The sequence below is a fragment of the Myotis yumanensis genome, unplaced genomic scaffold, assembly GCF_028538775.1.
Source record: "Myotis yumanensis isolate MYYU_CA2020_CCGP unplaced genomic scaffold, mMyoYum1.0.hap1 SCAF_1, whole genome shotgun sequence".
NCBI classification, from domain to species: Eukaryota; Metazoa; Chordata; class Mammalia; order Chiroptera; family Vespertilionidae; genus Myotis; species Myotis yumanensis.
The window spans coordinates 107,380,292-107,405,580 of NW_027223752.1; the positions used below are offsets into that span (position 1 = coordinate 107,380,292).

The 25,289-nt window shown below is 41.1% G+C and overlaps 1 protein-coding gene across 4 annotated transcripts in view; it reads right to left on the bottom strand.

Moving 5' to 3' along the window:
* Positions 1–239: 239 nt before the first annotated feature.
* NRP1 (neuropilin 1) overlaps positions 240–25,289 on the bottom strand; it is a 178,276-nt gene continuing 153,226 nt past the window's right edge. For 3 of the 4 annotated variants that reach the window (XM_070429205.1, XM_070429194.1, XM_070429213.1), the window contains 6 exons: positions 20,088–20,147; positions 14,578–14,715; positions 10,256–10,527; positions 9,466–9,562; positions 6,953–7,003; positions 240–3,136 (listed from right to left, as the gene is read on the bottom strand). In XM_070429205.1, coding sequence (XP_070285306.1) covers positions 2,847–3,136; positions 6,953–7,003; positions 9,466–9,562; positions 10,256–10,527; positions 14,578–14,715; positions 20,088–20,147 — 908 coding nt within the window. In that variant the 3' untranslated portion in view covers positions 240–2,846. Of the gene's footprint in view, positions 3,137–6,952; positions 7,004–9,094; positions 9,191–9,465; positions 9,563–10,255; positions 10,528–14,577; positions 14,716–20,087; positions 20,148–25,289 lie in introns of those variants that run through there. The other variant, XR_011473161.1, reaches the window with a different exon arrangement.

The window sequence follows — 25,289 nt, forward strand, 5'->3', positions numbered from 1 at the left end:
GTTGAAAATTTTTCACTTATAAAGCCAAATTCACTATTCATTATCTTGATAAGTGTCCAAGTTGGATTAGTATTCTACCTTCAGGAAATATCTTCTTAATCTTTTTTCCTTATTAGGATATTATTTTTAAAAGAGAACTTAAAAAAAAAAAACCACGTTGAAAGTTATTTGTTGCTGGAATAATACCAATTTCTTTAACAATAGCAAAGCTAATATAATAAAAGCCATCAGGTTTGAGATATTTTATGAAAATGTTTAATTCAACTGTTTCTTTGGAATGTAGTAGTCATAGTTTGGAATTTAAGTTACATTTCAGTTCTATGCAGTTTTTTACCACTCAGTGTCTGAGAATACAAATGTCAGTTAAAGTTAAGGCTTCGCTGTTCATTTTGAAACAACAATTTTTACAAGTGTCATACTGTCATAGAAAATAAAAATTTCTGTAAAAAAAACTTGCACAAAATTTTATGATGGTACAAAACACGAAGCAGTAATATACCAGTAAAATGAAAACATTTTACTACAGGAGGTTTTATAGATTTCAATAAAGAAAAAATATGTTATTTTACACCTTTAAAAATTACGAAACAACCTAAAACAATATAAACTGGACATTTTGTAACACTGACTTTACAAATTAATAACTCTATAAACATATATTTTTAAATATATTTATCAGTGCAAGATACTTTAAAATTTAAAGTCTCAGTATCATTTTTCCTTGGCTGAGGACAACTTTAAATTCATTGCCTTAAAAAAAATTAAGTCTTAGTGCTTTTGTCCTGGTATGATTAAAACAACTGAATGAATGCCTCTGGGGACAAAAATCTATTCTTCTTTCATAGTGATCAATACTTTCCTGGAAACAAAATGCATTTTCAATCCAATTAAGCCAAGATGAATGGACTGTCTCCTCCATGATACAAATGTGATTCCCACAAATATTTCTGAGTGAGCCCTGTAGCAATGCAGAAAGGGAGGAAGGTCTCAAAGTTCTATGTACAATGAGCCATGACCACAAATAGAGTGAAAACAACCAAAGCTTCTTTGGATTAATTCATATGCTGCTTGATAAGATATTTGCTTCTTTGAGCTGTTAGAAGCTTAGGTCTTACCAGTCCGAAGGCAGGCTTTTTCTTTGTGAGCAATTGAAAGTTTTTAAAGCATTCATTCAAGTCTCTGTTTTCTCTGGGTTACTGCTGAAGGGATTTTTAAAAACAGTTGTTTTGACTTTATTCATTTTTTATCCCCCTTCTTATCTGAAAATACTTCACCACCAGGTATCAGGATTTCTAGACACTTTCTTAAATTAACTGTTCTTTCTTCACTTTCCTTGTCTTATCCAATACTCAAAAAGGAAGGTTTTCATGGATAAGTTTTGCATATTTGGATGTAAAAACATCATGGTTTTGGATAGTTGAAGAATTGTATCCAGTCCTTCCTTTGGGTCTCACTTGAAAACCAATTAATATAATTTCTTCTCTCAATTTATCATTATTTCTATTAAATGCAAACATTTCTATCAAAGATTATTTTGATTGGAATAGACAAATGGCTTAAGGAAAAAAGATACTGTCACTTTAACCAGTTAACAAGAAAACCAAAGTTAGACTTTGGAGGACAGAGTTAGGAATTTTCCTTATTTATTTATTTACTTACTTATTTACTTACTTATTTTTTAAGCATAAATTCTAGTAAAATTCTTTGCCATTACCAGCAGGTTAAAGCTGCAAGTTTCTTTTCTGGACAATGGCAAATGCTTAAATTTAAGAGAGAAAAGACAGAGAGATAGGAGAGAAAGAGTTTACATTTGAAAATACATTCCATATGAAAGAACGATAGGAGAGAATATTGCAGCTTTATACAAAAGGATCAAGAGACACAAAATTGAACTGCAGAAAAAACAGAAGAATTAAGCCACGTTGCCAAATCTTCCCAGCCCTTGCTTTCTGGGGGAGGGGATGGGGGGTGGAAATGGGGGAGGGGTGGAGAAAAGGGCTGACATCTTACACTAAAATATACTTTCTTTTTAGTCAGTGGGTCACCAGGGTTTGATTCAAGTTGGGCTTTCACCACCAAAAACAGAGCAGGTCGTAATAGAACATAATGTGAACCAGTACAAACAAAAAGGCACTTGAGAGGACATGGACTAGCCAGTGCCGTGGATTTCCCTTGTGGCTGTCAGCAGCACGCCCAGTTGCTAGCAGTGTCTGGTGATGGCAGTTTTCTGTATGGAGTTCACAAGCACGAGGTTTAGTACAACACTGGAAACATCAAGGAAATTTGACGATATTGCTTCATAAACAGAGTTCACATACTATACTGGTACTGAAGCTACAGTACTTTAAAGTAAAACCCTAATCCTTCTTTGCCTATGCACAATGTGGGCGATTATACACAGGTACAGCTTCAGGAGTCCACTGAAATGCAGATATTCTAATATACTGTGGGCATGGGCTACAGGTAGCATGTCCATCAAAAGGGCCCCAGGGAATACACTTGGCACCAGTATCTTGGATTTTGCACAGTTTCAGAAAAGTATCCATAAAAAGAAGAGGAGAGAGGGGGAAGGGGAATCAAAATGAATCATTAAGTCAATCATACTTGGTCTCAACACCAGCGTTTGATTATTCAAATTAAACCAACAGAAAAAAGCTGACTGTACATGATTCCGATTGTTAATACAGCTAACTTGTTCATGTCTGTCGGCCATACTCATTGAAACTCCTGAGAAAAGCCTGGCTCAGCGTCATCGACGCATTTCCCAGCCTGTACAGTGAAAGATCAATACACTCAAGTTATGTCCTTCACCTCAATTCTCCAACTGTATTTTCATCTGTCTGCCTTCATGCCTCTGAATAAGTACTCTGTGTGTTCAGTTTGTCTTTTTTCAACTTCACACCATCCACAAGTTCGAAGTTATAGTTCTCCAGGGCAGATAAGTTTCTTTCTGACATCCCATTATGCCAACAAGCACAGTACAGCACGACCCCACAGACAGCACCCAGGAGGACACCCAGGGCGCTCATGGCTATGATGGTGATTAGGATGGGGTCCAAGGTCTTCAGCACATTGCCCGGCTTCTTGGAGATGTTCTCATCACCTTCTCCCAGGCCCTCATATCCTGGGGTGCTCCCTAGGGAAGAAAACAAAAATCTATGAGACCTGCCAATGTATCAGATGGAAGTAGGCAGAAAAATAGAGAAAAGGACAGAAAAAGGAGAAAATCACATGCCTATTTTGCCTGTGCTCTCCCCAGAGCCTGTGGGAGCTCTCTGAAGTGGGGTTTGGCTCCCTCAATGCTGGGAAACAGCCAGGTTTGTGTTTGACTCATTGTTGGGAATGGAGGTGTGGAAAGTGAGGGAGCTGGGACTCGGTCAGCTAGCCTAGCACATGGAAACAACCAGTTCTGGGTAAATAGTGGGTTTATGTTATAATCTAATTCAGATTTCATGCAACCCACCATATGTGCTAGATTGTAATCTGTCATTTTAGTCCTTGGCCAGATTAGTCATTAAGCTTTGCAAATGAGTCACACATTTGTCTGGCAGAAGATTTAACCTTTCCCTGTGTATTTGCCTGATGCCCACCCAGAAATCAGGAAACCTCCCAATCTTCCCTTTCATGGGGTGCTGTGTCCAGTGCCTGGAACGGTTTATACAAGTGTTTGTTCTCCCACATGAAGATCTTCACTTCAGGCAACTTTCTCCCAAGTCTACAGTGACTTCTCTTAAGAAAAAGAGATCGTTCAGAACAAGGGAATGCTTTCTGTTGAAATTAAAAATGGGCCATGGGCGGAGAAACCAAGATGGTGGCATAGGTAAACACCTGAAATTGCTGCCTCGCACAACCACTTCAAAATTACAACTAAAAGACAAAACGGACATCATCCAGAACCACAGGAAGGCTGGCTGAGTGGAAATTCTACAACTAGAAGGAAAGAGAAAAGCACACTGAGACTCAGAGAAGGTGCAGAAGTAAAGTGCAGAGCTGGGCCTCTTCTGGGCACCTCCAAACCCCAAACAAAGAAGAGGAATCTGCAGATCTCTCCATAGCTCCTGCTGGGTAGCCTCAGGTAGAGGCTAAATTAGCACCTCCTTAAAGATCCAAGAGACAGTGCACCTAATGGTCAGAGTGGGACCATCCAGATTACAACTCCTCAGACCCATAAGGGACACACTCAGGGGGCAGACTCAGTGAGCACCAAAGCCCCACTGGAGCAAGTCTTGCCTCATAAGGGTGTCTCCAGCACAGAAGTTCTCCCACTGTAGACACAGCTGATTCTCACAGCCAATTGACCTGGAGGTCAATTCTTTCCAGTGATACCAACAATAATCAAGGCTTAACTACAATAAGATTGTGCACACAGCCCACAAAGGAGTGCACCAAGAGTGTCCACCTCAGGTAATTGGGGAGGCTGAGCCACTGGGCCCTATAGGACACCTAGCACACAAAGCCACTCTATCAACACAGGGAAGCATAAAAAATGTGGAGACAAAGAAACAGGTCACAAGTGACAGAAATGGAGGAAAGCAAACTACTGGATATAGAGTTCAAAACCACAGTTATAAGGTTTTTCAAGAATTTTCTAGAAACTGCCAATAAATTTAATGAGACCCTCGAGGATATGAAAAAGGGCCAATCAGAAATTAAGCATACACTGACTGAAATAAAGAATAATATACAGAGATCCAACAGCAGACTAGAGGATCGCAAGAATCAAGTCAAAGATTTGAAATATGAACAAGCAAAAAACACCCAACTGGAAAAGCAAAAAGCAAAAAGAATACAAAAATATGAAGATAGTGTAAGGAGCCTCTGGGTCAACTTCAAGCGTACCAACATCTGAATTATGGGGATGCCAGAAGAAGAGAGAGACCAAGATATTGAAAACCTATTTGAAGAAATAATGACAGAAAACTTCCCCTACCTGGTGAAAGAAATAGACTTACAAGTCCAGGAAGCGCAGAGAACCCCAAACAAAAGGAATCCAAAGAGGACCACACCAAGACACATCATAATTAAAATGCCAAGAGCAAAAGACAAAGAGAGAATCTTAAAAGCAGCAAGAGAAAAACAGTCAGTTACCTACAAGGGAGTACCCATACGACTGTCAGCTGATTTCTCAACAGAAACTATGCTGGCCAGAAGGGAGTGGCAAGAAATATTCAAAGTGATGAATAGCAAGAACCTACGACCAAGATTACTTTACCCAGCAAAGCTATCAATCAGAATTAAAAGTCAGATAAAGAGCTTCACAGATAAGAAAAAGCTAAAGGAGTTCATCACCACCAAACCAGTATTATATGAAATGCTGAAAGGTATTCTTTAAGAAGAGGAAGAAGAAGAAAAAGGTAAAGATACAAATTATGAACAACAAATACATATCAACAAGTGTATCTAAAAATCGAGTGAATAAAAAATCTGATGAACAGAATAAACTGGTAAATATAATAGTATCAGGGGCATAGAAATGGAGTGGACTGACAATTCCTGGGGGGAAAGTGGTGTGGGGGGTGAGGGAAGAGACTGGACAAAAATTGTATACCTATGGAGGAGGACAGTGAGGGGGGGTAAGGGCAGAAGGTGGGGTGGGAACCGGGTGGAGGGGAGCTATGAGGGGAAAAAAGAGGAACAACTGTAATAATATGAACAATAAAGATTTATTTAAAAAAAGAAACGGGCCATGGCTGTTATCTAGAGACTGTGTCTGTGCTGTGCTAAATAGAAACTGTTTAATAATCAGCATCTTTGCAGCCCTGGAGGTTTCCCTAGAGAAAGTCATACTGCCCTACAGTTCAGTCCCTGGAGAAATGTTTTCTCTAAAGCAAAACATGAGAGATTATGAACATGGGAACTTTGAGCCTAATTACCTGGTACTAGAAATGAGACTAAAATGCTAATGTGCAACATGCAGGGTGTTTACTTAGTGGTGTTTGGATCAACAAAGATCCCAATCAAAGAAAACTAAACATGTGAGATGCAAGTCCCTAAACAGGGGAAAACATCCCATGGCAAAACATTGGTTTGAAACAACCTTTAGAAATGTTTACATCTCAGAACAGGAGATGTAGCTAAGCTAAATGAGCCATATATCTTGGTCAAGTTCAAGTCTGGCTGTGGTAGGACTACATTGCTAATAGCAACAGATGCAGATGCAGATGGGCAGGCCTGGGACAAGTGTTCAATGACTCACAACTGCTGGCTGAGGTGTAGAAGCTTATAGAAATAAAATAACACCAGGCAAGGCCTAACTCTGATCAAATGTCTTAAATTGGATCACCAACCAGTGTTCAAAGAAAACACATTTTCAAGTTAATCAATCTCAAGTCAGAGGCTACCACCTAAATAGCAATGCTACTTAAGGCAGGTCACTGCCCTGAATTTCAGTCTCCTCATCTGAAAAATGGGATTAATATACCTCAGAGGAAGAGGGTAGCTGTGAGGAGTAAAGAGATAATCTATGCAATAAGTAAAGTGCTTGGGGCATTGTAGCTCCTCAATAAATCCTTATCCTCATTGTCACAAAACTAGGGTTTCAGTAGATAAGGATGGGAGCATATGGACCAAACTGAACAGATTGCTGCAGACACTGGGCTCCAGCCCTTTATAGATTATATCTGGATATCAACCAGGCCCAAGTATTTGGGTTGGTTTCAAATTACAGTATGAAGATCACTGTAGGTTTTGGGTATATCACAATCCTCACTAGTTTTCTATTTCCATTGTTATCAAATGAGACTGGTTCTCTAAGTCCTCTTCCAGCTCAGAGAGGAAAGGCCATGGCTGATATCCTTCCCCACAGCTCAACCACTTACACAAGCCAGACTGTCACAGAGGCTCCTCAAGATTTTGGAGCAGCTTAGATTGGATTGTGATAGAAAGTTTCTCTATAAATATAATGAAATCCATAGAAAACTATTTTAAAAATTGGTCAAGAAGACACATTTACCTGTTTCATCAATTTTATTTTCTGGGTTCTTTGTATCCAGGTCTGCTGGTCCTGGCAAGTCAAACAAAATTAAAAGAGATATTTGAATTGCCAACAAAATACAATCACACAAAGTACATAAACTTTACACAAACATACACACTCACACACATGCACTTACACACACACTCATGGTTCAACGGGTTTCTTTTGGATTTTATTCACTGCTTTTTAAAAAAAATTTCCCCTAATGTTTTCAACCGACCCTGTCAAATCACTGACACTTTAGGCATTATGTATATTCAATATATTATATAATGAAAACTTTGTAAATTGCTGAAGTGACCAAAATCCCAAAAGGCCTCCTTTGTCTTAAGTTCACTCAATAAGGTCATTCCATTTTGTTGGAATGGAATTAACATCATATTATCTACACTAATAAAAGAGAAACATGGTAATTAGCATACGACTGCTACCCTTCCCATTGGCTAATCAGCATATCCTTATGCAAATTAACTGTCAGCCAAGATGGCGGCCGGCAGCCATGCACTGAAGCAAGCAGGGAGGCTTGCTTGCTCCAGTGACTGCGGATTCCAACGTTCCCCGGTGGACTTGCCGGCCTCTCACCTGCAACTCTAAGCAACTATGTTGCAAATAAGAAGCTAAACAAAACCCCAGAAACCAGCCAGATGGAAAGCCAGCTGGACCACAACATTGTATCGATGTTTTCAGCAGCGAGGCCTCAGAGCTAAAGCTGGGCCAGGATAAAAAATAGAAAAGAAAAAAAGGAGCGGTTGGGAGCTTCAGTCACCCGCTTCCGGAAAACTGCCCTCAGCCCTTCACACAGACTGGCCAGGCACCCCAGTGGGGACCCCCACCCTGATCCAGGACACCCTTCAGGGCAAACCAGCCAGCCCCTAACCATGCACCAGGCCTCTATCCTATATAGTAAAAGGGTAATATGCCTCCCAGCACCGAGATCAGCAGAGCAGCGAGGCTCCCAGCACCGGGATCAGCGTGACAGGGGGCAGTGCCCAAACCCCCTGATCAGTCCTGCTCTGTGCCTGATAGGGGGGAGCTCCCCAATCCCCTGATTGCCCTGCGGTTCTGTGTTTGACAGGGTGCAGCACACCAACCCCCTGATCTGCCCTGCTCTGTGGGTGATAGAGGGTGGCGCCCCAACCCCTCTCCACGGGCCTTTCTCTGTGTGTGACAGGGTAAAACCATAACCTCCCTATTGGCCCTGCCCTGAGTGTGACAGGGTGCAGCACCCCAACCCCCTGATCCGCCCTGCTCTGTGTATGACAGCGGGCGGTGCCCCAACTCCCCTATCAGCCCTACTTTGTGAGTGACAGGGGGGAGCTCCTCAACCCCCTGATTGGCCCTGCTCTGTGCATGACAGGGGGGAGCTCCCCAACCCCCTGATTGACCCTGCTCTGTTTGTGACAGGGTGCGGAGCCCCAACCCCCCTGATGGGCCCTGCTCTGTGAGTGACAGGGGGCAGCGCCCCAACCCCCCAATCGGCCCTACCCTGAGAGTGACTAAGGGTGACATCGCAACCTCCCGATCCGCCCTGCTCTGTGCATGATGGGGCGGCACCCCAACTCCCCAACCGGCCCTGCTCTGAGCCTGACCAGGTGCTGCACCTAGGGATTGGGCCTGCCCTCTGCCACCCGGGAGCAGGCCTAAGCCAGCAGGTTGTTATCTCCCGAGTGGTCCCAGACTGCGAGAGGGCACAGGCCGGGCTGGGGGACCCCCTCCCCCCTCACCAGTGCACAAATTTTTGTGCACCGGGCCTCTAGTGTAATAATATATAACAAAAGTTTAAGTGTAGCAAATGGAGCTTAATACTAATTACTGTGCTATTACATTGCCATTGGTGATGCTATTTATAATTCTATATTAAGAACCAGGGGATATGAATTAGTTTTCTGTCAAATTTTTATCATATATATATATATATATATATACATACCAGACCATAAAAAACATAAACTCTGAAATACTAGGCAAAGTTTCTAAATGTAATATATTCTTTTGAATCATTTAAAATATTTTAAGAGTCAGAAATATCTACTTATCTGTAATAAAAAAAAGAATATGTCTTCTATGATTCATTAACAATGTAATCTTAAATTCACTGTGATCAACATTTTCAAAGACCTGCTGTTTTGTTTATACATCCAAATATTTAGAATAATCCAGGTGTCTGAGTTTTCTACTTTTCACCAAAGTGTTTTGGCATGGCACATATATAGCCTGTAAATTGAGAATTTTTTTCTTTATTATGATCTTTGGAATCCACATCATTACATATATAGCTTTATAGGTACCAACCAGACATTCTAAAAACGAAGGAGAGGTAATAGGGTAACTAAAGGAAAACTATTCTGATATTTGCCCTGTTGTACCACATTATTCATTTCACATGATATTCTCATAGCCCACAGTGAAATTCCAGGTCTAGATGAATAAGACAAAGACCATCTCATGCCAAGAATCCTACCCTTGATTTCTATAGAACTTGTACTTACTTGCACAATCCTCTTGTGAAATGTGGTTATTAATACTAATGTCATCCACTGCAATCCCACCAAGGTTTCCTTTGCCAATTTCACCCTCAAAAATCACCTAACAAAACGAGATTATTTTCACAGTATTTAAATATTCAGTCTTAAACAGCAGTGTTTACAAATGCTTGTTCAGCTTAAGCTATAGCACATAAATAAAATTCATGAGATTTCCCATAAGCACATGCTTTGCTCATCAATTCATATTAACTGCCGGGTGATGGCATTAAACTCCTCACACTCTTTTTATAATACAAAACTTAAAACTGAAAAAGGCAGGAAATAAAAGGAATGTTCATTGTTACAGCCCCATTATAAAGTAACATTTTTGCTCCTTTATCAGATAATTAGTTCTATTCCTGTAATGTAGGAGTCTGAAATATGTTACTGAGATGATCATTACTGCAGCAATATCTCAAGTTCAGGGAACCCCTGAAATAATTTTTGGAATGATTCCAACATCTCATTTGATAACCTTCAAAATATTTTTTTTTTAAAATATATTTTATTGATTTTTTACAGAGAGGAAGGGAGAGAGATAGAGAGCTAGAAACATCGACCAGCCGCCTCCCGCACATCTCCCACTGGGGATGTGCCCGCAACCCAGGCACATGCCCCTGACCGGAATCGAACCCGGGACCCTTCAGTCCGCAGGCCGACACTCTATCCACTGAGCCAAACCGGTTTCGGCAACCTTCAAAATATTAACCTCATGTCCCTGAAGCAGCTGCCCTCCCCACCGAGGGAAACTTACCTGGTAAAGTTTCAGAGACTTGTAGAGCAGGACCCGCCCCTCCTGCCAGTGGTCTCCTTGGTGTCCAATGGCCCTCCAGACCAGCTGGTCATACTCTTCTGGTTTCTGGTAGCGCAGCTTGACCCTTAGTGTGCCCACATGGGAACCAGACATGTGATACCAGAAGGTCATACAGTGGGCTGAGTTCTGGGAATAAACCACAGGGCTCACCAGACGAGCCACTTTGCCTTTCTGATTTTCGTCAGCTTGGGAGTAGATGAAGTTGCCATCTCCTGCCATGACAGAAAACTGTGTTAGAGAGAGTGTCCAAATTTATAATTCCTTTGTCTCTTTTTTTCAACTTTCATCACTCACACCCTTCTCTCCTGAGCTGAGCACCAAAAACCCAAACCTGCTTTGCAGTGGAAAGGGAATGGAGTGCAGTTGTTGGGCACCCAGGGTTCAGCTCTGAGCTGCTATAAATGGACATATGATTGGGGGAAGGCTGAAAGCAGCATTTAGACGCTGCTCATTAGGGATGCATTGGCACAGGGGCACAGGCTGTGACTCAGGGCACCTCTGCACCATTGCAAGCAGACTGAAAGCACAGGGCTGATCTATTTTTGTGCAACTTTAAGATTGCTTCAGCAGCACCTGTGTAAACACAAACATTAAATGGAATAATTTAGATGTATTCTTATTTATCACTAGAGGCCAAGTGAACAAAATTCATGCATGGGTGGGGTCCCTAGCAGCTGCTGGCTGTGAGCTGTGAGCCAGGAGCTGGAGCTCCCCTTTCCCCAGCTGCCTGCTGCCTGCTGCCTCTGCTGGCTGGGGCAGGGCTGGCCAAGGGGAGGGGCCATGGGCAGTTGGCCGACGGCCGGCCCCGCCTCCTGGTAGAACTCCCAGTTGAACTCCGGGTTGAAGGGACAATTTGCATATACTTTGGTCACTATAACTGCTTGATAATAAGAAAACTGCATTTTCCCCAAATAATCTCGTGATTTCCCCCCAAATTCAGATTATTTTTCCCTTGTTTATTTTAATGGCTTATAAATTCCTGAAATAACCACAAGAGCTTGAGTCTCAACTGTGATCCAGGCTCCTGTGTGATACAGACTTCTGGTTCAAGGAGAGGAAAGGTTGCATTTTCAAGGCTTTATTAGAATGTGACATCTTGGCAACATAGACACTTGGGGAGCTGCCGAGGACTTACTCTAGGCTTTGCTTTTAATTACCCTCAGTGGGAACATTTCCTTTTGCCACCATCTGGTCTAAACACATAAGTCATGTTTCACTGTTTGTTTGCTCTGCAAATAGAAATCGTCTCCTTTATGCCTCACCTGATGTATGTGTGAATCTGATGCTCGGGCCTCAGTGGGCAGCAGCGTATTTTGTTTGCTGTCCCAGAGGCTTGTGCATTTGTGAGGTAATTTTTACTGTACACGTGTGCACTGATTCTTGTATCTGCTTGCCTGTGTCAACAGTGTCCGGGGAAGTGAGTAAGGGCAGCTTTCCTCCTTTACTTGGGGGCTTATCTGAGATTGCACTGGAAGGAGCATGTTAATGAAACCCATGGGTGGAATAATAAAAGGAGGGAGCAGATAAAAACCACAGCTCTAGGATTATGTTTATGCTCTCAGTGCTTGTGAGCGTCCCCCGTGACCAGCTGACTAAGTCACTCCTGGGGTTTCTCTTATCCGACTAAATTACCAAGTGGCAGTGCCTGTCTGGGAGACAGTGCCATTTCACTGAGATGAATAGTGGATCAGTCCACCAAGATGGACAGCAAACAGGTAGACAACACACCCATCTTGCTTCACCCCTTTTGTCCCCCAGGCTTCTGAAAAAAACCTGAAGTTAGAAATCTGCAGAGAGGAAAGACATTTATTGATTCCATGGAGTTGATCTGGGCAATTTCTAGAATAGGCAGAAGACAGAAGGAGAAAACCTGTCAGGGACAGAAGGAGGAAGGCTGAGCAATCTGCCCGACCTTGGCCTGGCTGCCATTGTGGACTTTGAAAATTTTGCTCATGTCACTTTTCGGTTTAAAATGCCTCCCTGGCTCCTCACTGTCTTTAGCCCAGCCCCATATCTAACCACTTCACATGGGAATCTGTCCGAAGCACACCACTGGCAATTCACTGAAACAGACCCCACCCCTCCATCTCTCTGTACATATCATTCCTTATTCAAGCCACGCTTACACTGTCTGTGGGACAGGCCTGCTTTCTCTGACCCCTCCTATCTTATCTTTCACCATCATGATCTCCTTAGGCATAAGGCATCCTCATTCCTCATTCCTCTGCACTGCGATTGTTTTCCTCCCCTAGCAGACTGTGAGCTCTTCAAGGGCAGGGCCACCCTCCCTTAGATGTGTATCTCAAATGCTCAACGCAGCGTTTGCCATGTAGCAACAGGTCTGTACAAATACCATGTGTTCAATGAACCAGGTAAAGATGCTGGGCTTCAGGAATCCTCTATGAGGAGATGTATAGCTTCATTCTTAGAGGTCAGATTCGTTTAACTAACTTCAAAAGCGAGCAGTAAAAGGAGACTGTAACTAGACAGTGTTGATTCAGAAACAATCTCCATGTCTGATTTGCAAAGTTCCCCGTCCTGTGTCTGTCAGTCTGTGTGCGTGTGTGCTGTGCAGGGCTCCTTCATCTACATTTTCTCACATGAGCAAGCCCCTGCCTTTCAGGTATAAGGCTCACCCATCACTCTCTGCAAATGATTGTTTCTAGTGCTGTGGAGGCTAGTCAGGACAGGCATGGCACCAAGCCAAGTAAATCAGGGTGTCTGAGAGAACAAAAAGCACAGATTCTTCTCAAGAAACCACACTTCTCAGCTGTTAATCTAAGACAAGCCCTCCTGTTCTGATGCTCAACACATAAAATACTGATATTTTTCCATTCAGGGGTTTTATCACAGTTCTAAGTCAGGAACTCTGTCTTCATTTTCTCAATTAGTGCTTTACTTCTGCAAGCCTTTTAGCTTTTGTCTCTAGCTAACATTGTTTTTAACCTTTGAATGTCAGATCCTACTGAGCCATTTTGCTCTACTTTGCATCAATTTTCCCACCATTACTGCCTTCATTCCAGCTAATTGCATTTGGTTAATTTGATGCCATTTATATGTACAGTCAAAGTAGTTTAAGTTTTCTAAAACTGCTTGTCTTAAGATTCAATTGAAAGTATTTCAGAATTGAAGGAGTCCAATTTTATCCAATTTCCTTGTCATTCTCATTAGGCAAAGAGCTAGCTGTGGTGGAAGGAGGACTATTCAACTTACTTAATCATTACATTCACGGGGCAGGGTGGGGGAAAGTGAACAACAAAATGGGAAAGGCATGAAGTACCCTCTGCCCATCCATCAGCCCACTGACCTACTTGCCCAAGCACCAGCTTGGGGGAAACTTTGCTTAAAGAGATTTCTCAGCAATAGCAAATGCCCTTCTGGAGACTCTTTGGGAAGCCACTACTGAGTAAGCAGGCCTATACGCATTGGAGTATGGTACATGTTTGTGCATTGGGTGTTCCTTGTGAGTGTGTGTATGTGTGTTTTTTGTAGGACACTGTTGGCTCTTTATACCATACATCAAGATGGGTGATGAAATTACTACGAAGGAAACAAGGTGGTGGTAGATAGAAAAGCTCAGTGGGGTGGCTGTCAGTTCCCTTCCTCCTCCAACCAATTAATGTTAGAAGGAAAGTAAGACAGGAGGTGGGGTAGCTTGTGACCAGGGGTTTGATGTGGTTTCTACCTGCTCAGATTTAAAATCTTCCCCAAAAGAATAAGAACCCCACCCCACTTTGATCCACTTCCATTTCAAGGGTCCAGAGAGAGCAAGCATAAAGCTCATTTATTGTTTGTTCAGCTGTGTAAATACACAAGAGGGCAAATATATGTCTGGACTTGGTTTAAAATAGTCCAGAGTCAGGAATAATAGAGATAAAGTAAGATTCCTATGATTTGATGATTTTTGAAGTTGGATTGTGTACATTTAGAGTTTATGTTACTATTTCTTTTATACTTTTAAATATGTTGAAATTTTCCATCAAGTATTAAAAAGGTACTAATTCACACGATGCCCAGTTTGTTGTTTTTCAGGAGGTCAATCAGTTGCCAAATTTAACCAGCATTTTCTGATACTACTGCTGAAATGTTAATGTTAGGGAAATTGTATCTCTATTAGGGAAAGAGATCTTGTTAATTCCAGGAAATAAAAGCATAAGTGAACGCTCTGCAGTATTTTCTGTGCTCCTAGATTAACAGACCCCAAAACTCTCCACAGTAACCCTTAATTCAAAGAAATGAGTCCACAGTGAACTCTCCAGTACCTGTGTGATCCTGGATCGGTCCCGTTTTGCTGGTCAGCACACTCCATTTGAGTTGCACGTGATTGTCATGTTCCCAGTGACAGAATGTCTTATGAGAACCCCAGCCAAATTCACAGTTAAAACCATATGTTGGAAACTCTTCAGCGGGTGTAAAGGAAAAATAGAGACAAGCAGAGAAAGACAAATATAATCATTTAGATCAGAAAGGCCCTTAATTTGTTCATGGAAAGCACAATTTATACAACTTAACATCTGTTTGAAAATTCTGGGAAAGCCACAAAATCTAAAATTACCAGGAAACTCAAAAGATGCACAAAGATGTCAAAACATTTTCAAAATAATGTTTAGTAACTTTTTAAATCCAGCTTTATAAAAAATGATGGGCTGTCTGTCAAGTTGGTTTTACATGAAATTTCTGGGAAGCTTACTTTCCAAAGCATGTATGTTATATCCGTATGTAGCATTCTCTCTATTTCTTCAATATTTAATATAAAAGTTGCTATGTTCTTGAGGAAAGACTATATAAATTGATACTCACTAATTAAAAGAATCTTAGAAATTGATCCAGGAACCTCAAGTCTAGAAATGTGGCAGGTGAATGCCTCATCCTGGAGGCTATTTGTATTCTCATCACAGCAGCTAATGCTTCAGGTCTTTAGTGTCAGATCTCTGAAGCAGATCTTAAGATTTTTTTTTCTTCTGTGCTTTATATCAGGTCAATTAATTTTAAGTGCAGTTTCTGCTTTTTCAGTGAATTTTAAAATTTGCATATAAATTGTTCATCCGCTTAAAAACCTCAATGCAAGGTCATGTAAAACCAAGGCACATTTAAATAACTACCAGTTTTTTTATTTTTTATTTTCTTTAATCCTCACCTGAGAATATGCTTTTTATTTTTTATTATTTTTAGAAAGAGAGGGAGAGAAAAACATCTATCAGTTGCTTCCCCTACATGCCCCGAGCTGCCCCTACTAGGGATTGAGCCTACAACCTGGGCAAGTGCCCTGACTGGGAATTGAACGTGCAACCTTTTTTGGTGTATAGGATGACACTCTAACCAACTGAACCACAGAAGCCAGGAAAGTTTCTTATATTTTGAATGTTCCAAATGCTGTCTTTGGGACCTAAAATTAAAGTATGGATGGATTTTCAGGAATTATTTCTCTTATGTGTTCTACAAGGTGCTATACTTGACTATAGTGTTTTCTTAAATCTTTTTTTTTTCCCACTCCACCCTCCTTTTGAAAGTAGCTTGAGTTTTAAGCATGGAAAAAATAAAATCATTGATGCTTAGAATTATTTTGGTAAAACGAATCCTAAAGATAAGATGCTCATGCTTCTGTTAGTTCCAGGCCTCCATGTAAAATGAAACACAAAGCGACCTGTTTTCCCTGAGGATGGGGGGGCAGTGCTCCTCACTGAGATTAGGCAGTCCACCAGATGGCAGCATTGAAACGGAGAGAAACACACCTAGGGCGACTTGCCCACTGAAGTTAAAAATGTCTCAAAACCATCCCTATGTGCAGTAAGGGAAGTGTGGTGTTATCTGCTGTTTTAGGGAACAACACATAACAGGCTGAGAACATGTCTTGTTTTGATCTTCTCTTTAACTTTACTGAAGTATTTAATACAAAATATCTTCTTTCTCCTTTGAGCTTGGCTCCATTGCTCCTTCCTAATTTTAACAATGGGAAGAGAAATTTTAATGGAAAGATTTCTTGAATAAATAAGGATGATTTTCTTCGCACTTTTAGTTTCCAAGGAACTCTTTCCAAATGCTAATATACATTTTTAGAAAACATTCACTATATGAAGTGTTAAAACTGAGAAGGATAGAATCGCATTTTCAATGACAATGTGACCTCCCAAAGCATGCATAGATAGGGCCAGTGTGAAACAGTAAACTGGTAAGTGATATGCATAATATGAACATTTTCAGTTAGTGCAAAAGGGCTACACTTCACAGCCATAGTGTTATTGGAGAGCTGTATTTTATGTCTAGTCTATCAAAACCATGAAATAGGACTTCTTAGAGCATGAGAAACCCTTTCCAAAATGTACCACACTTGAGCAGCAAGGTCAAATCATGCAGATGAAGTGAACTGAACAGGGACTGAATGAACAATCTTGGATGTCAACCACCAAAACCCAGGAATGTACTGTTACATAATCTCATGTTAGAAAATGTTAATATTGGAAAATGTTAATGTGTATGTGGGTTTGGGTTTTCTCCTTAAATGTGGTTTGTAAGACAAGCATATATAGGAGGGCAGCAAGCCACTATGGAACACACATTTCTTGTTATATTTACTTGGTTAATACATTAAATTTATTGTATAATACAGAAAACCACACTATCCATTATTTTGGCTATCAATTCTGGTGATATCATAAATATATGAACTTGGGTGTTTTTGCAATCACCAGGACATGGGACAGCTTTGCCTAAAAAGATGATTTAGGCATTTCTCCTGCTGCAGTGAATGGCAGTTCATCTTGATCTTTCAATGTTCTTTCTAGTTCTATGAATCTAACAGGATGAATTGCTCTAACATTTTGATTTTATTACACTTTGATGTTCTTGTCCTGATTATATAGCTTACTTCTGTTAATCTTGATCATTTAAAGTAAAGTTTTTAAAAATCTATGCATTTTGTGGAGAAAAGGTATAGAGTAAGAGTAGCTCAGTGTTGAAAATTCAAGCCTGGATAGAAAGGCTATTAAACATACAAAATACACATAAACATTTATAGAAAGGAAAAAGAAAAAAAACAGAAGGGGAGGAGAAAAAAACTGAGAAAGAAAAAAGCAAAGGATGAATGAAATAAATGTATGGACTGTTGACTTTAAAATCTTCAAAATATTACCCAATTCTTATTAAATTCATTGGGAATAATCTGGCTAAATTCCTTCTTGACTCTTAAAAATAGCAGGAAATAGTATTCTGAACTTAAAACAAATTTACAGCCACTGTGAGCACACACCAGTGGTGTTTGTTGAACCTACCTTACTCGCAATGGAATATTAGCACAGTATGTACACAAGGATTTAACTTTTAAACCTGAATTTCTATTGAGTGTGTTAACTTGCTTACTTATAGACTGGATATGTGGTACAAACAAGTGGAAAAGCTGAGGCCCATATAATCAGACGTTATGAATACACTCTAGGAATGTTTGATCTAGGAATGTCTGAAGATGCTCAGAGGGTAAAAGGCTTCATGAGGAGGGAGCTGTATTTAAAATGCAGAATTTTCATCAATTCCTGGCAGAGAATTAATAGGCTTTCATGCATCTGGTTATAACCCAGACAGCATGTAAATATTATATGCCCACTGAGTTTATTATATTGATAAGAATCCTCAAAATGAAATCTTGAGACTCTGCTTGAGTCTATACTGGCCTCATCAAATTCAGATTATAATGAGAGTTTAGGGATCTAATTTTCTACTGCTTGTAAAGACACCTGTAGAATCTGAAGCCTGCAGAACAATGTGGACCTGACCCCTGGGGACACCTCAGAGTTAGACCTGGCCTAGATTGACACTCTCAGGTCCTTGTGGAGCATTCTGAACATGCACTGGACTCCTCAAAAAAATCAGATATCCATTATCCACAACCAAAGACTTGCAGATTTTTAATTCAGGCAATAGAAAAACAAGAAACCAGGGTGATTTGTAAAGGACTCTGGATAGACCCTGGATTTCAAAACTGGACCCTATCAGTAAAACCTGTGGCTTGACATGAACTTCTAATAATGGTCTACCTGGTTCATGATTTGCACATCTGCCTTCTGACTACCATAGACCCTGTGAGATGACTGTCTGGTCCTGGAGCTCCTCTGTGAAGCCTTCACACCAATGGCCTTGAGCTCATGCACAAATCAAGTGTGTTCACAAAGTCATTCCTGCTCTGACAATACAGACATTCCACATTTAGGGAGAACGATCCAATTTGGGGATCTGATATATCTTTCTGTGTTTTTTTTTTTTTTTTTTTTTTTTTTTTTTTTTTTTTTTTGCAGTTCTCGTTCTCTTTCATTTCTTTAATGACCCCTAGCTCTTTTGATAGGAAAGAGGGGAAATAAAACAGTTCATTGGCAATTTCATAGTGGTTTTAATTAATGCTCTGGCAAGAGAAGAAACTAATACAACAGTTAAAGTGTTTGCTTCATCACTAGAACTTCCTTGTTTCACCTCACCCCTCTTCTCTAATATTGAGTCAAAGAGAGCCAACTGATGGTTGTTTCACTGAAGGGCTGAAGGCTTTCAGGAAAGGAAGGGAGCAAGCAAGAGGCCATGCTTCACTCATGAGGCAGTTTCAGCCATCCCAGGTTACTACTGCACAATCCATTAAGGCCACATTTTATAACATGAAAAGATGTGGGTAGGACTACAGCTGTTTTGGAATTTTTTGGTGAACATATTATTCTTCTCTTTCATTTTTTGGTATTTGGGGTTTTTGAGCTGTGTGGTAGAAGGCTTTTGGCAATCTGAATACACTACAGGACACTTGGTGTTAAGTCTAACTGAAGAGAAGTTTATTTTGCAGTTAAATCAGGTCAATGGTGATAGGGACCTTTAAGGAAGCATACTAATTAGAACAATCCTTTATACTCTCTGCCTAGCTGGGTAGTGTCATAGTGCTGAGGAAACATTGATATACACCACATGCCCCATTAATAAATGACTGTGGAGGCAAAGCCTGAGTGAGCTTCTATAAAGGAAATGGGAGAAGCTGGAAAGCTGACCTATTCACCTTACTCTAATGATTAACTTCAAAGTATTTAAAACCTCTGATTGCTTTATACTGACTGTTTTCTTCCGTGTGGGTCTGTAGGGAAGAATTCTACAGAATACTAACACAATACAAAGGAGAGTGAGAGGAGGCCACTATTTAACTGTGGTTGGCCTTGATAAACAGTAAACTAAGGGCCTTAAAAGTCATTGTGCTTTTCTATTAATAAAAGGATGAGGAGGTGCCCTTCATGAGGGTAGTCCTCTCCTTACATACAATTAGAGCCCTGGCTTCCTGCGCCCCACTTCATGGCATGCTCACTGGAAACACTGTTGTAAAACTGCCAACTCTGTGGCAGGCAAAGCTGACAAACTTTGCCTGTCTTGATTTTGTAGAATGGTGATGAAAATAAATAGTCAGGCTACTGCTTATACGATTTCCTTCTTCTGTAGTTTGCAAACACAGTCCATGTCCTAGATGTGCTGTGGTTAAACAAAGTATGTTAGCCTATTTCTTCAGTTGAGAGCTGGGTTGTCACCATTTGGCAATTACTGATAGAGCAGGAAATCTCGCTCCGTGCCACATATACATGTGGATGGAAGGGAAGCAATAGTTATGGCTCATGCTTGGAGACCAGATGCTGCATAGTATCTCTTTTCTAGGGCTTTGAGAGAAGCTGAATCCAGAAGTACAGCAATGTTCTGTTTTAGAAGGGGACAGGGAGGGAAAACAGGCATATGGGAAATCAACCACATTTTCTATTTTATTTGATACCTGATTGTATGGTGCTGTCTATTATGGTTGGCTTTTCTGTGGTCAGCACAGTGGTACCACCTGAAAAACAAAAGAGTAACAAACAAAAGTGAGAAAAATGAAAAATTGTAGAGAATATGCAGTAGAGAAATGTATGCTTACATACATTAGATAGAGGAAAACATTTCCACAGAAAATCCTTCTGTTAATCTCAGCTGTAGTCATTATTTTGTTTAAATTTGCTCATCACAATGTCAAGCTCAAATAAACTATTATTTTTTACCCAGCACATTTAGTCATAAGATATCCAGGTAGGAGAGAGAGTTTGATACTTCATTCCAAGGTCATCCCCTGATTCCTAGACTGAACATGGCATGCCATTGCAACAGTGAAAACAAAGGCCTCCAAATGTCCTCAGCAACTGGGGCATTAAACCTGACCAAGACCTCTAAGTTTCGAAGAGTTTCCCAAGGTTGCAGATGTGTGCTTTCAGGGGAGTTGCAAGGCTGGTCCTACAATCGCTTTTAAAAACTGGTGGTTTATTTTGAACAATAATAGATACAGAGGCAGAGCTGCCTCAAACTGATTGTCAAACTGCAGTGGGAAGGCCAGAGAGAGTTGGGGGGCAGGAGGGAGGGGAGTAAGAGATCAACCGAAGGACTTGTATGCATGCATATAAGCATAACTAATGGACATAAGACACTGGGGGGTAAGGGAGGGTAGGGGTTTGTCAAGGGCGGGGGGGAAAAAAGGACACTTATGTAATACCCTTTGTAATACTTTAAGCGAAAAAAAAAAAATAAAAAAAATAAAAACTGGTGGTTTAAAGTGGGTGGCAGTAGTTCCTCCTTTTTTTTTCCCTACAATAATAGTTGTTTATTTTTCCCCAAGGACAGATATTCTGCCCAGTATGTAGTTTGGAAAAGCTGCAGGAAAATGAGAAGGGGAGAAACATTTCCTCACAGTTCCAAGGAACTGGAGATTGCACAAATAACACCCTGAGCAATGTGAACTTTCAGTCAGTTTGGGTTGACTTTGAAATAGCTGGTCAGGGGACCATGTGGACACTTAGCTGTGTCCTTTTTTCCCCCCCTTTCTTAGCTCTTCCATTGTCTACTCTTTATCCTTATATTTCTGTCCTAAACTTGCCCAACCAGAAGAATCACCTGAACATTTGTTGAGATTGCAGTTCCCAATCCATTTACCCTCCTCAGATCTCACTGAAAATCAGAATCTATGGAGGTCAACCCTTGAAATATGTAATTCTGAAAACTTCTCAGATGAGTCTTATACTGAAATAAACTTGGGAAAGAGTGTTTTGCTGTTTATTGCCTACGTGCTTGTTTAGGCATTTCTCCTTAAGAGTGTCTGCACTGCAGACCATGGTCAGAGACTATCTGCTCTCCCAAGAGATAAAGTCCTGGGCAGACTCAGATTAAGGAAGGCATGGGGTGGACCTATGACTGTCATGAAGAGTTTTGGAGGTGATTATAGGGTGCCATTGTAGACCTACCAATAGTATCATTCAATAAAGATCTGTGATCATCTCTATTGTATCCAGCCCTAGTCTTATCCTGCAGCTCCCAAAGATTAGAAATCATCCAGATTATGAATCAGAGCTGTAGAATCATGCTCTTGGAATGGTCTGAATATTTCTGAGCTAACCTGCTGCAGCATCAAGTCATGTTAGCCCTGTTCTCCCAATAAATGTTCCAGCTAAGTAGTCACACAGGTTTGTGGCTTCAATGAGGTAGGCACCAGAAAGAAGGAATTATATATATTATGGGTTAGGAAGGTGAATCTATAATGGCAGAATTGGCGGGAGGCCAAAATACATTAGCATTCTATTCCCAGTGTTCTTTTAGGAGAAAAACTCACTTTATAAAACCAATATGCATTATCCGTTTTATTATAGGTTGGAAGCCAAATTCCACTCTTGGGTACACACAGGTCCAATGTGAAATCTGGCCTCCCAGTGCCTTTGAAGACAATCCTATTATGTAATGAGTTCAAAGCCATTTGCAAATGAATAACTTGGAGGTGAATTTTCACCTTGGCAAGCAAATACTGGAGAGCAAAACCTCTCATTCCCATGCACTTGGTACATTTCACCTGGAATTCAGTATTGTTTGTAAGAAGTGAGCATTTTACTGTAATACTTATCTCTCTGTATACAAACTGGTCACCCCAGGAGGAGAAATTAAAGCATCAACATCTGCTTTAAAAGACTGAACCCTGTTTAATAGATCCTTGATCCTAATCTCCTCCACCTATCAGGGTTAAAGTGAGAATTCTTTTAGTTTGTTTTTCTTGTACTGAACATTCAAGACTTGCAGCTCTGAAGGTAAAGCCTGTGCCAGAGTGAGCAAAGAGAATGCAGAGTTGTGTGTGTACCTAGGACGTGACTTGTTCACATGTGAAAAGGCACCTGACTTAGGTGATGGTTTTGCTCCTTGCAAACATTTATATATGTATACCCTTTTTCAGGAAAAGATACCAAATAGCTTCACTAAGCAAACTTGGTTATAATGCAATAAATACATATGAAGCATGAAATGCCTTCTAAAATCCCTTCTTGATGAGGGCGTGAAGTGTGCATTATGAACACCCCAGAAGTTCTTAGTATGATGCATATATTTATAGAATTATTGAGACAAATGTGATGGCCTGAGAAAATAACTCTTTTTTGCCATGGTAATATGAACGGGAATGAAAATTTTTTCTATGTACACAAAAAATGATTTTAAAAGCTGTAGATAAACCATAACCTTAGAGTTTTAAAGGATTGCCAGTTTTCCACTACAAATGACTCATTTTCTGTGGTTTGTAATTGTTGCCATACACAATTTGCTCCAGGCTAATATACTTGCTCTATTTCATTCAAAGGTTTTAGTTTCAATTGATTCAGTAATGAACCGATATAAAAATGAGAAAGTTGGTTGTTCTGATATGAGGAGTAAATCTGAGGCTTTGTTCTAATCTATATTAACTGACCACTTTAGGGTATATAAAGAAAAGAACCCTCACCACAGAGGCTAATTGAAAAGGATATACTTCAATGATTGCAGCCATTCCTTTTTATGAGGAATTTCACTACGGATGTGTGAAATGTTCTATAAAAAGCCTGAGGTTTGGGGCAGTGCTTACAGGCAACCCTGGGAAGGATCTATGGGACCTGGTTCATAGAATGGTACTCTGTTTTTAACCTCAGCTATAGGGTTTTCAGCTTGAACTTGACATCGTGCAAAGAAATAGACTGTATTAATTAGAGTAATTTTTGTGGCTTATGGCTACGTATATAAGCTTTATTTTCAAATGCACAAACTAATGTAGCATTTATTGGCCACATGAATGCATTATCCAATGACATTATGCACTGTTATGAAGTTACATGGTAGTGCCTTCAGTTTCACATATGGAAATTAATTATGTGGGCTCTCTGAATCCTTTCTGGGTAAAAATACAGACCTACATCCAAGGTTTCAATTTAAGTGAGAGTCAGATGCTATATGAAACTGCATTTTGACCCGGATAAAGGTTCCATAGTACCTTTTGCAACAATAGGGTGGAAATTGCCTTGGCCAATTTCAAACTGGTACAATTTCATTTCCCCAGTTGCCTAACATTTGCTCTGCCATTCCAATTGGAAGAAAAGGTCACTTGCTAGCTTTGAGGGTTTTAGAATATTATGGAGTAACTAGAGGTCCAGTGTGTGAAATCGCACAAGACCCCAGACCCACCGTGCTGTGAGACCAAGGCCTGCTGTGCCACTGACCAGTTGTTTGGTCATTACAACATTACGGCATTACAGTCACTGGCCTTTTATAATATAGACTACAGGCCCAGTGCACAAAAATTTGTGCACTCGAGGGGGTCCCTCAGCCCTGCCTGTGCCCTCTGGCAGTCTGGGATCCCTCGGGGGATGACCACCTGCTGGCTTAGGCCTGTTCCCTGGGGGATTGGGCCTAAGCTGGCAATCAGACATCCCTCTGGCAGCCTGGGAGACCTCAGGGGATGTCCACTTGCCAGCGGGGAGCAGGCCTAAGAGGCAGTCGGACATCCTTAGGGCTGCTGAGGAGGAGGGAGAGGCTACCACCACCAACACTGTACTGGCAGCCGTCAGCCTTTCTGGTGGCTAAGCAGAACTCCCCCAGTGGGAGCGCACTGACCACCAAGGGGCAGCTCCTGCATTGAGCGTCTGCCCCCTGGTGGTCAGTGTGTGTCATAGTGACTAGTCATTCCCAGTTGTTCTGCTGTTAGGGTCAATTTGCATATTACCCCTTTATTATATAGAATAGAGGCCTGGTGCATGGGTGGGGGCCAGCTGGTTTGCCCTGAAGGGTGTCCCGGATCAGGGTGGGGTCCTGCTGGGGTGCCTAGCCAGCCTGGGTGAGGGGCTGAGGGCCATTTTCAGGCTGGCCACATCCCCTTCAGGGAGGGGGATCCTGCTGGGGTGCCTGGCCAGCCTGGGTGAGGGGCTGATGGCTGTTTGCAGGCTGGCCAAGCCCCCCAGCAGGGACCCTCACCCCATGAGGGTGTGGCCATCCTCACCTGGGTGAGGGGCTGATGGCTGTTTGTAGGCTGGCCACGGCCCCCGGCCACCCAAGCTCCCAATGGAAGCTGGCTGGAAGCAGGTATCTGGGATTTATTTATCTTCTATAATTGAAACTTTGTTGCCTTGAGCAGAGGCCACAGACAGCCAGGGCAGGCGGGAACCTTGGCTTTCTGCTTGCTCCAGCTCCGTGACTGCCGGCAGCCATCTTGGTTGGGTTAATTTGCATATATTCGCTCTGATTGGCTGGTGGACGTGGCTTGGGGCATAGCAGAGGTGCAGTCAATTTGCATGTTTCTCTTTTATTAATTAGATACTCTAAATTAATTAGTGAGCTATTTGGCACACACCAGCCCTGATATACTTGCTAGTCAGTGGTAATGTGTAATGACAATTGATTCTGTCATTGAAACTTTTAATGTAAAATGATTTACCAAATCCTAACTTAAAAGCTGCATTTCAAATACAAGCCTAATTTCATCAATTAGTTGGATAAAGGATCCACTCAAAAAAAGTATCCTCACTAGAAAGGAAAAATAAACATTCTAAAGTGTGTGTAATTAATGTGTTATGGGGGTGAGAGGTTGAAGATGGGGATATGTTTAGCACTTTTAGCCATGGAGAAATACTTATTCAATTAAAATAATCCTAGCATCAGCTTTGAAAATGTC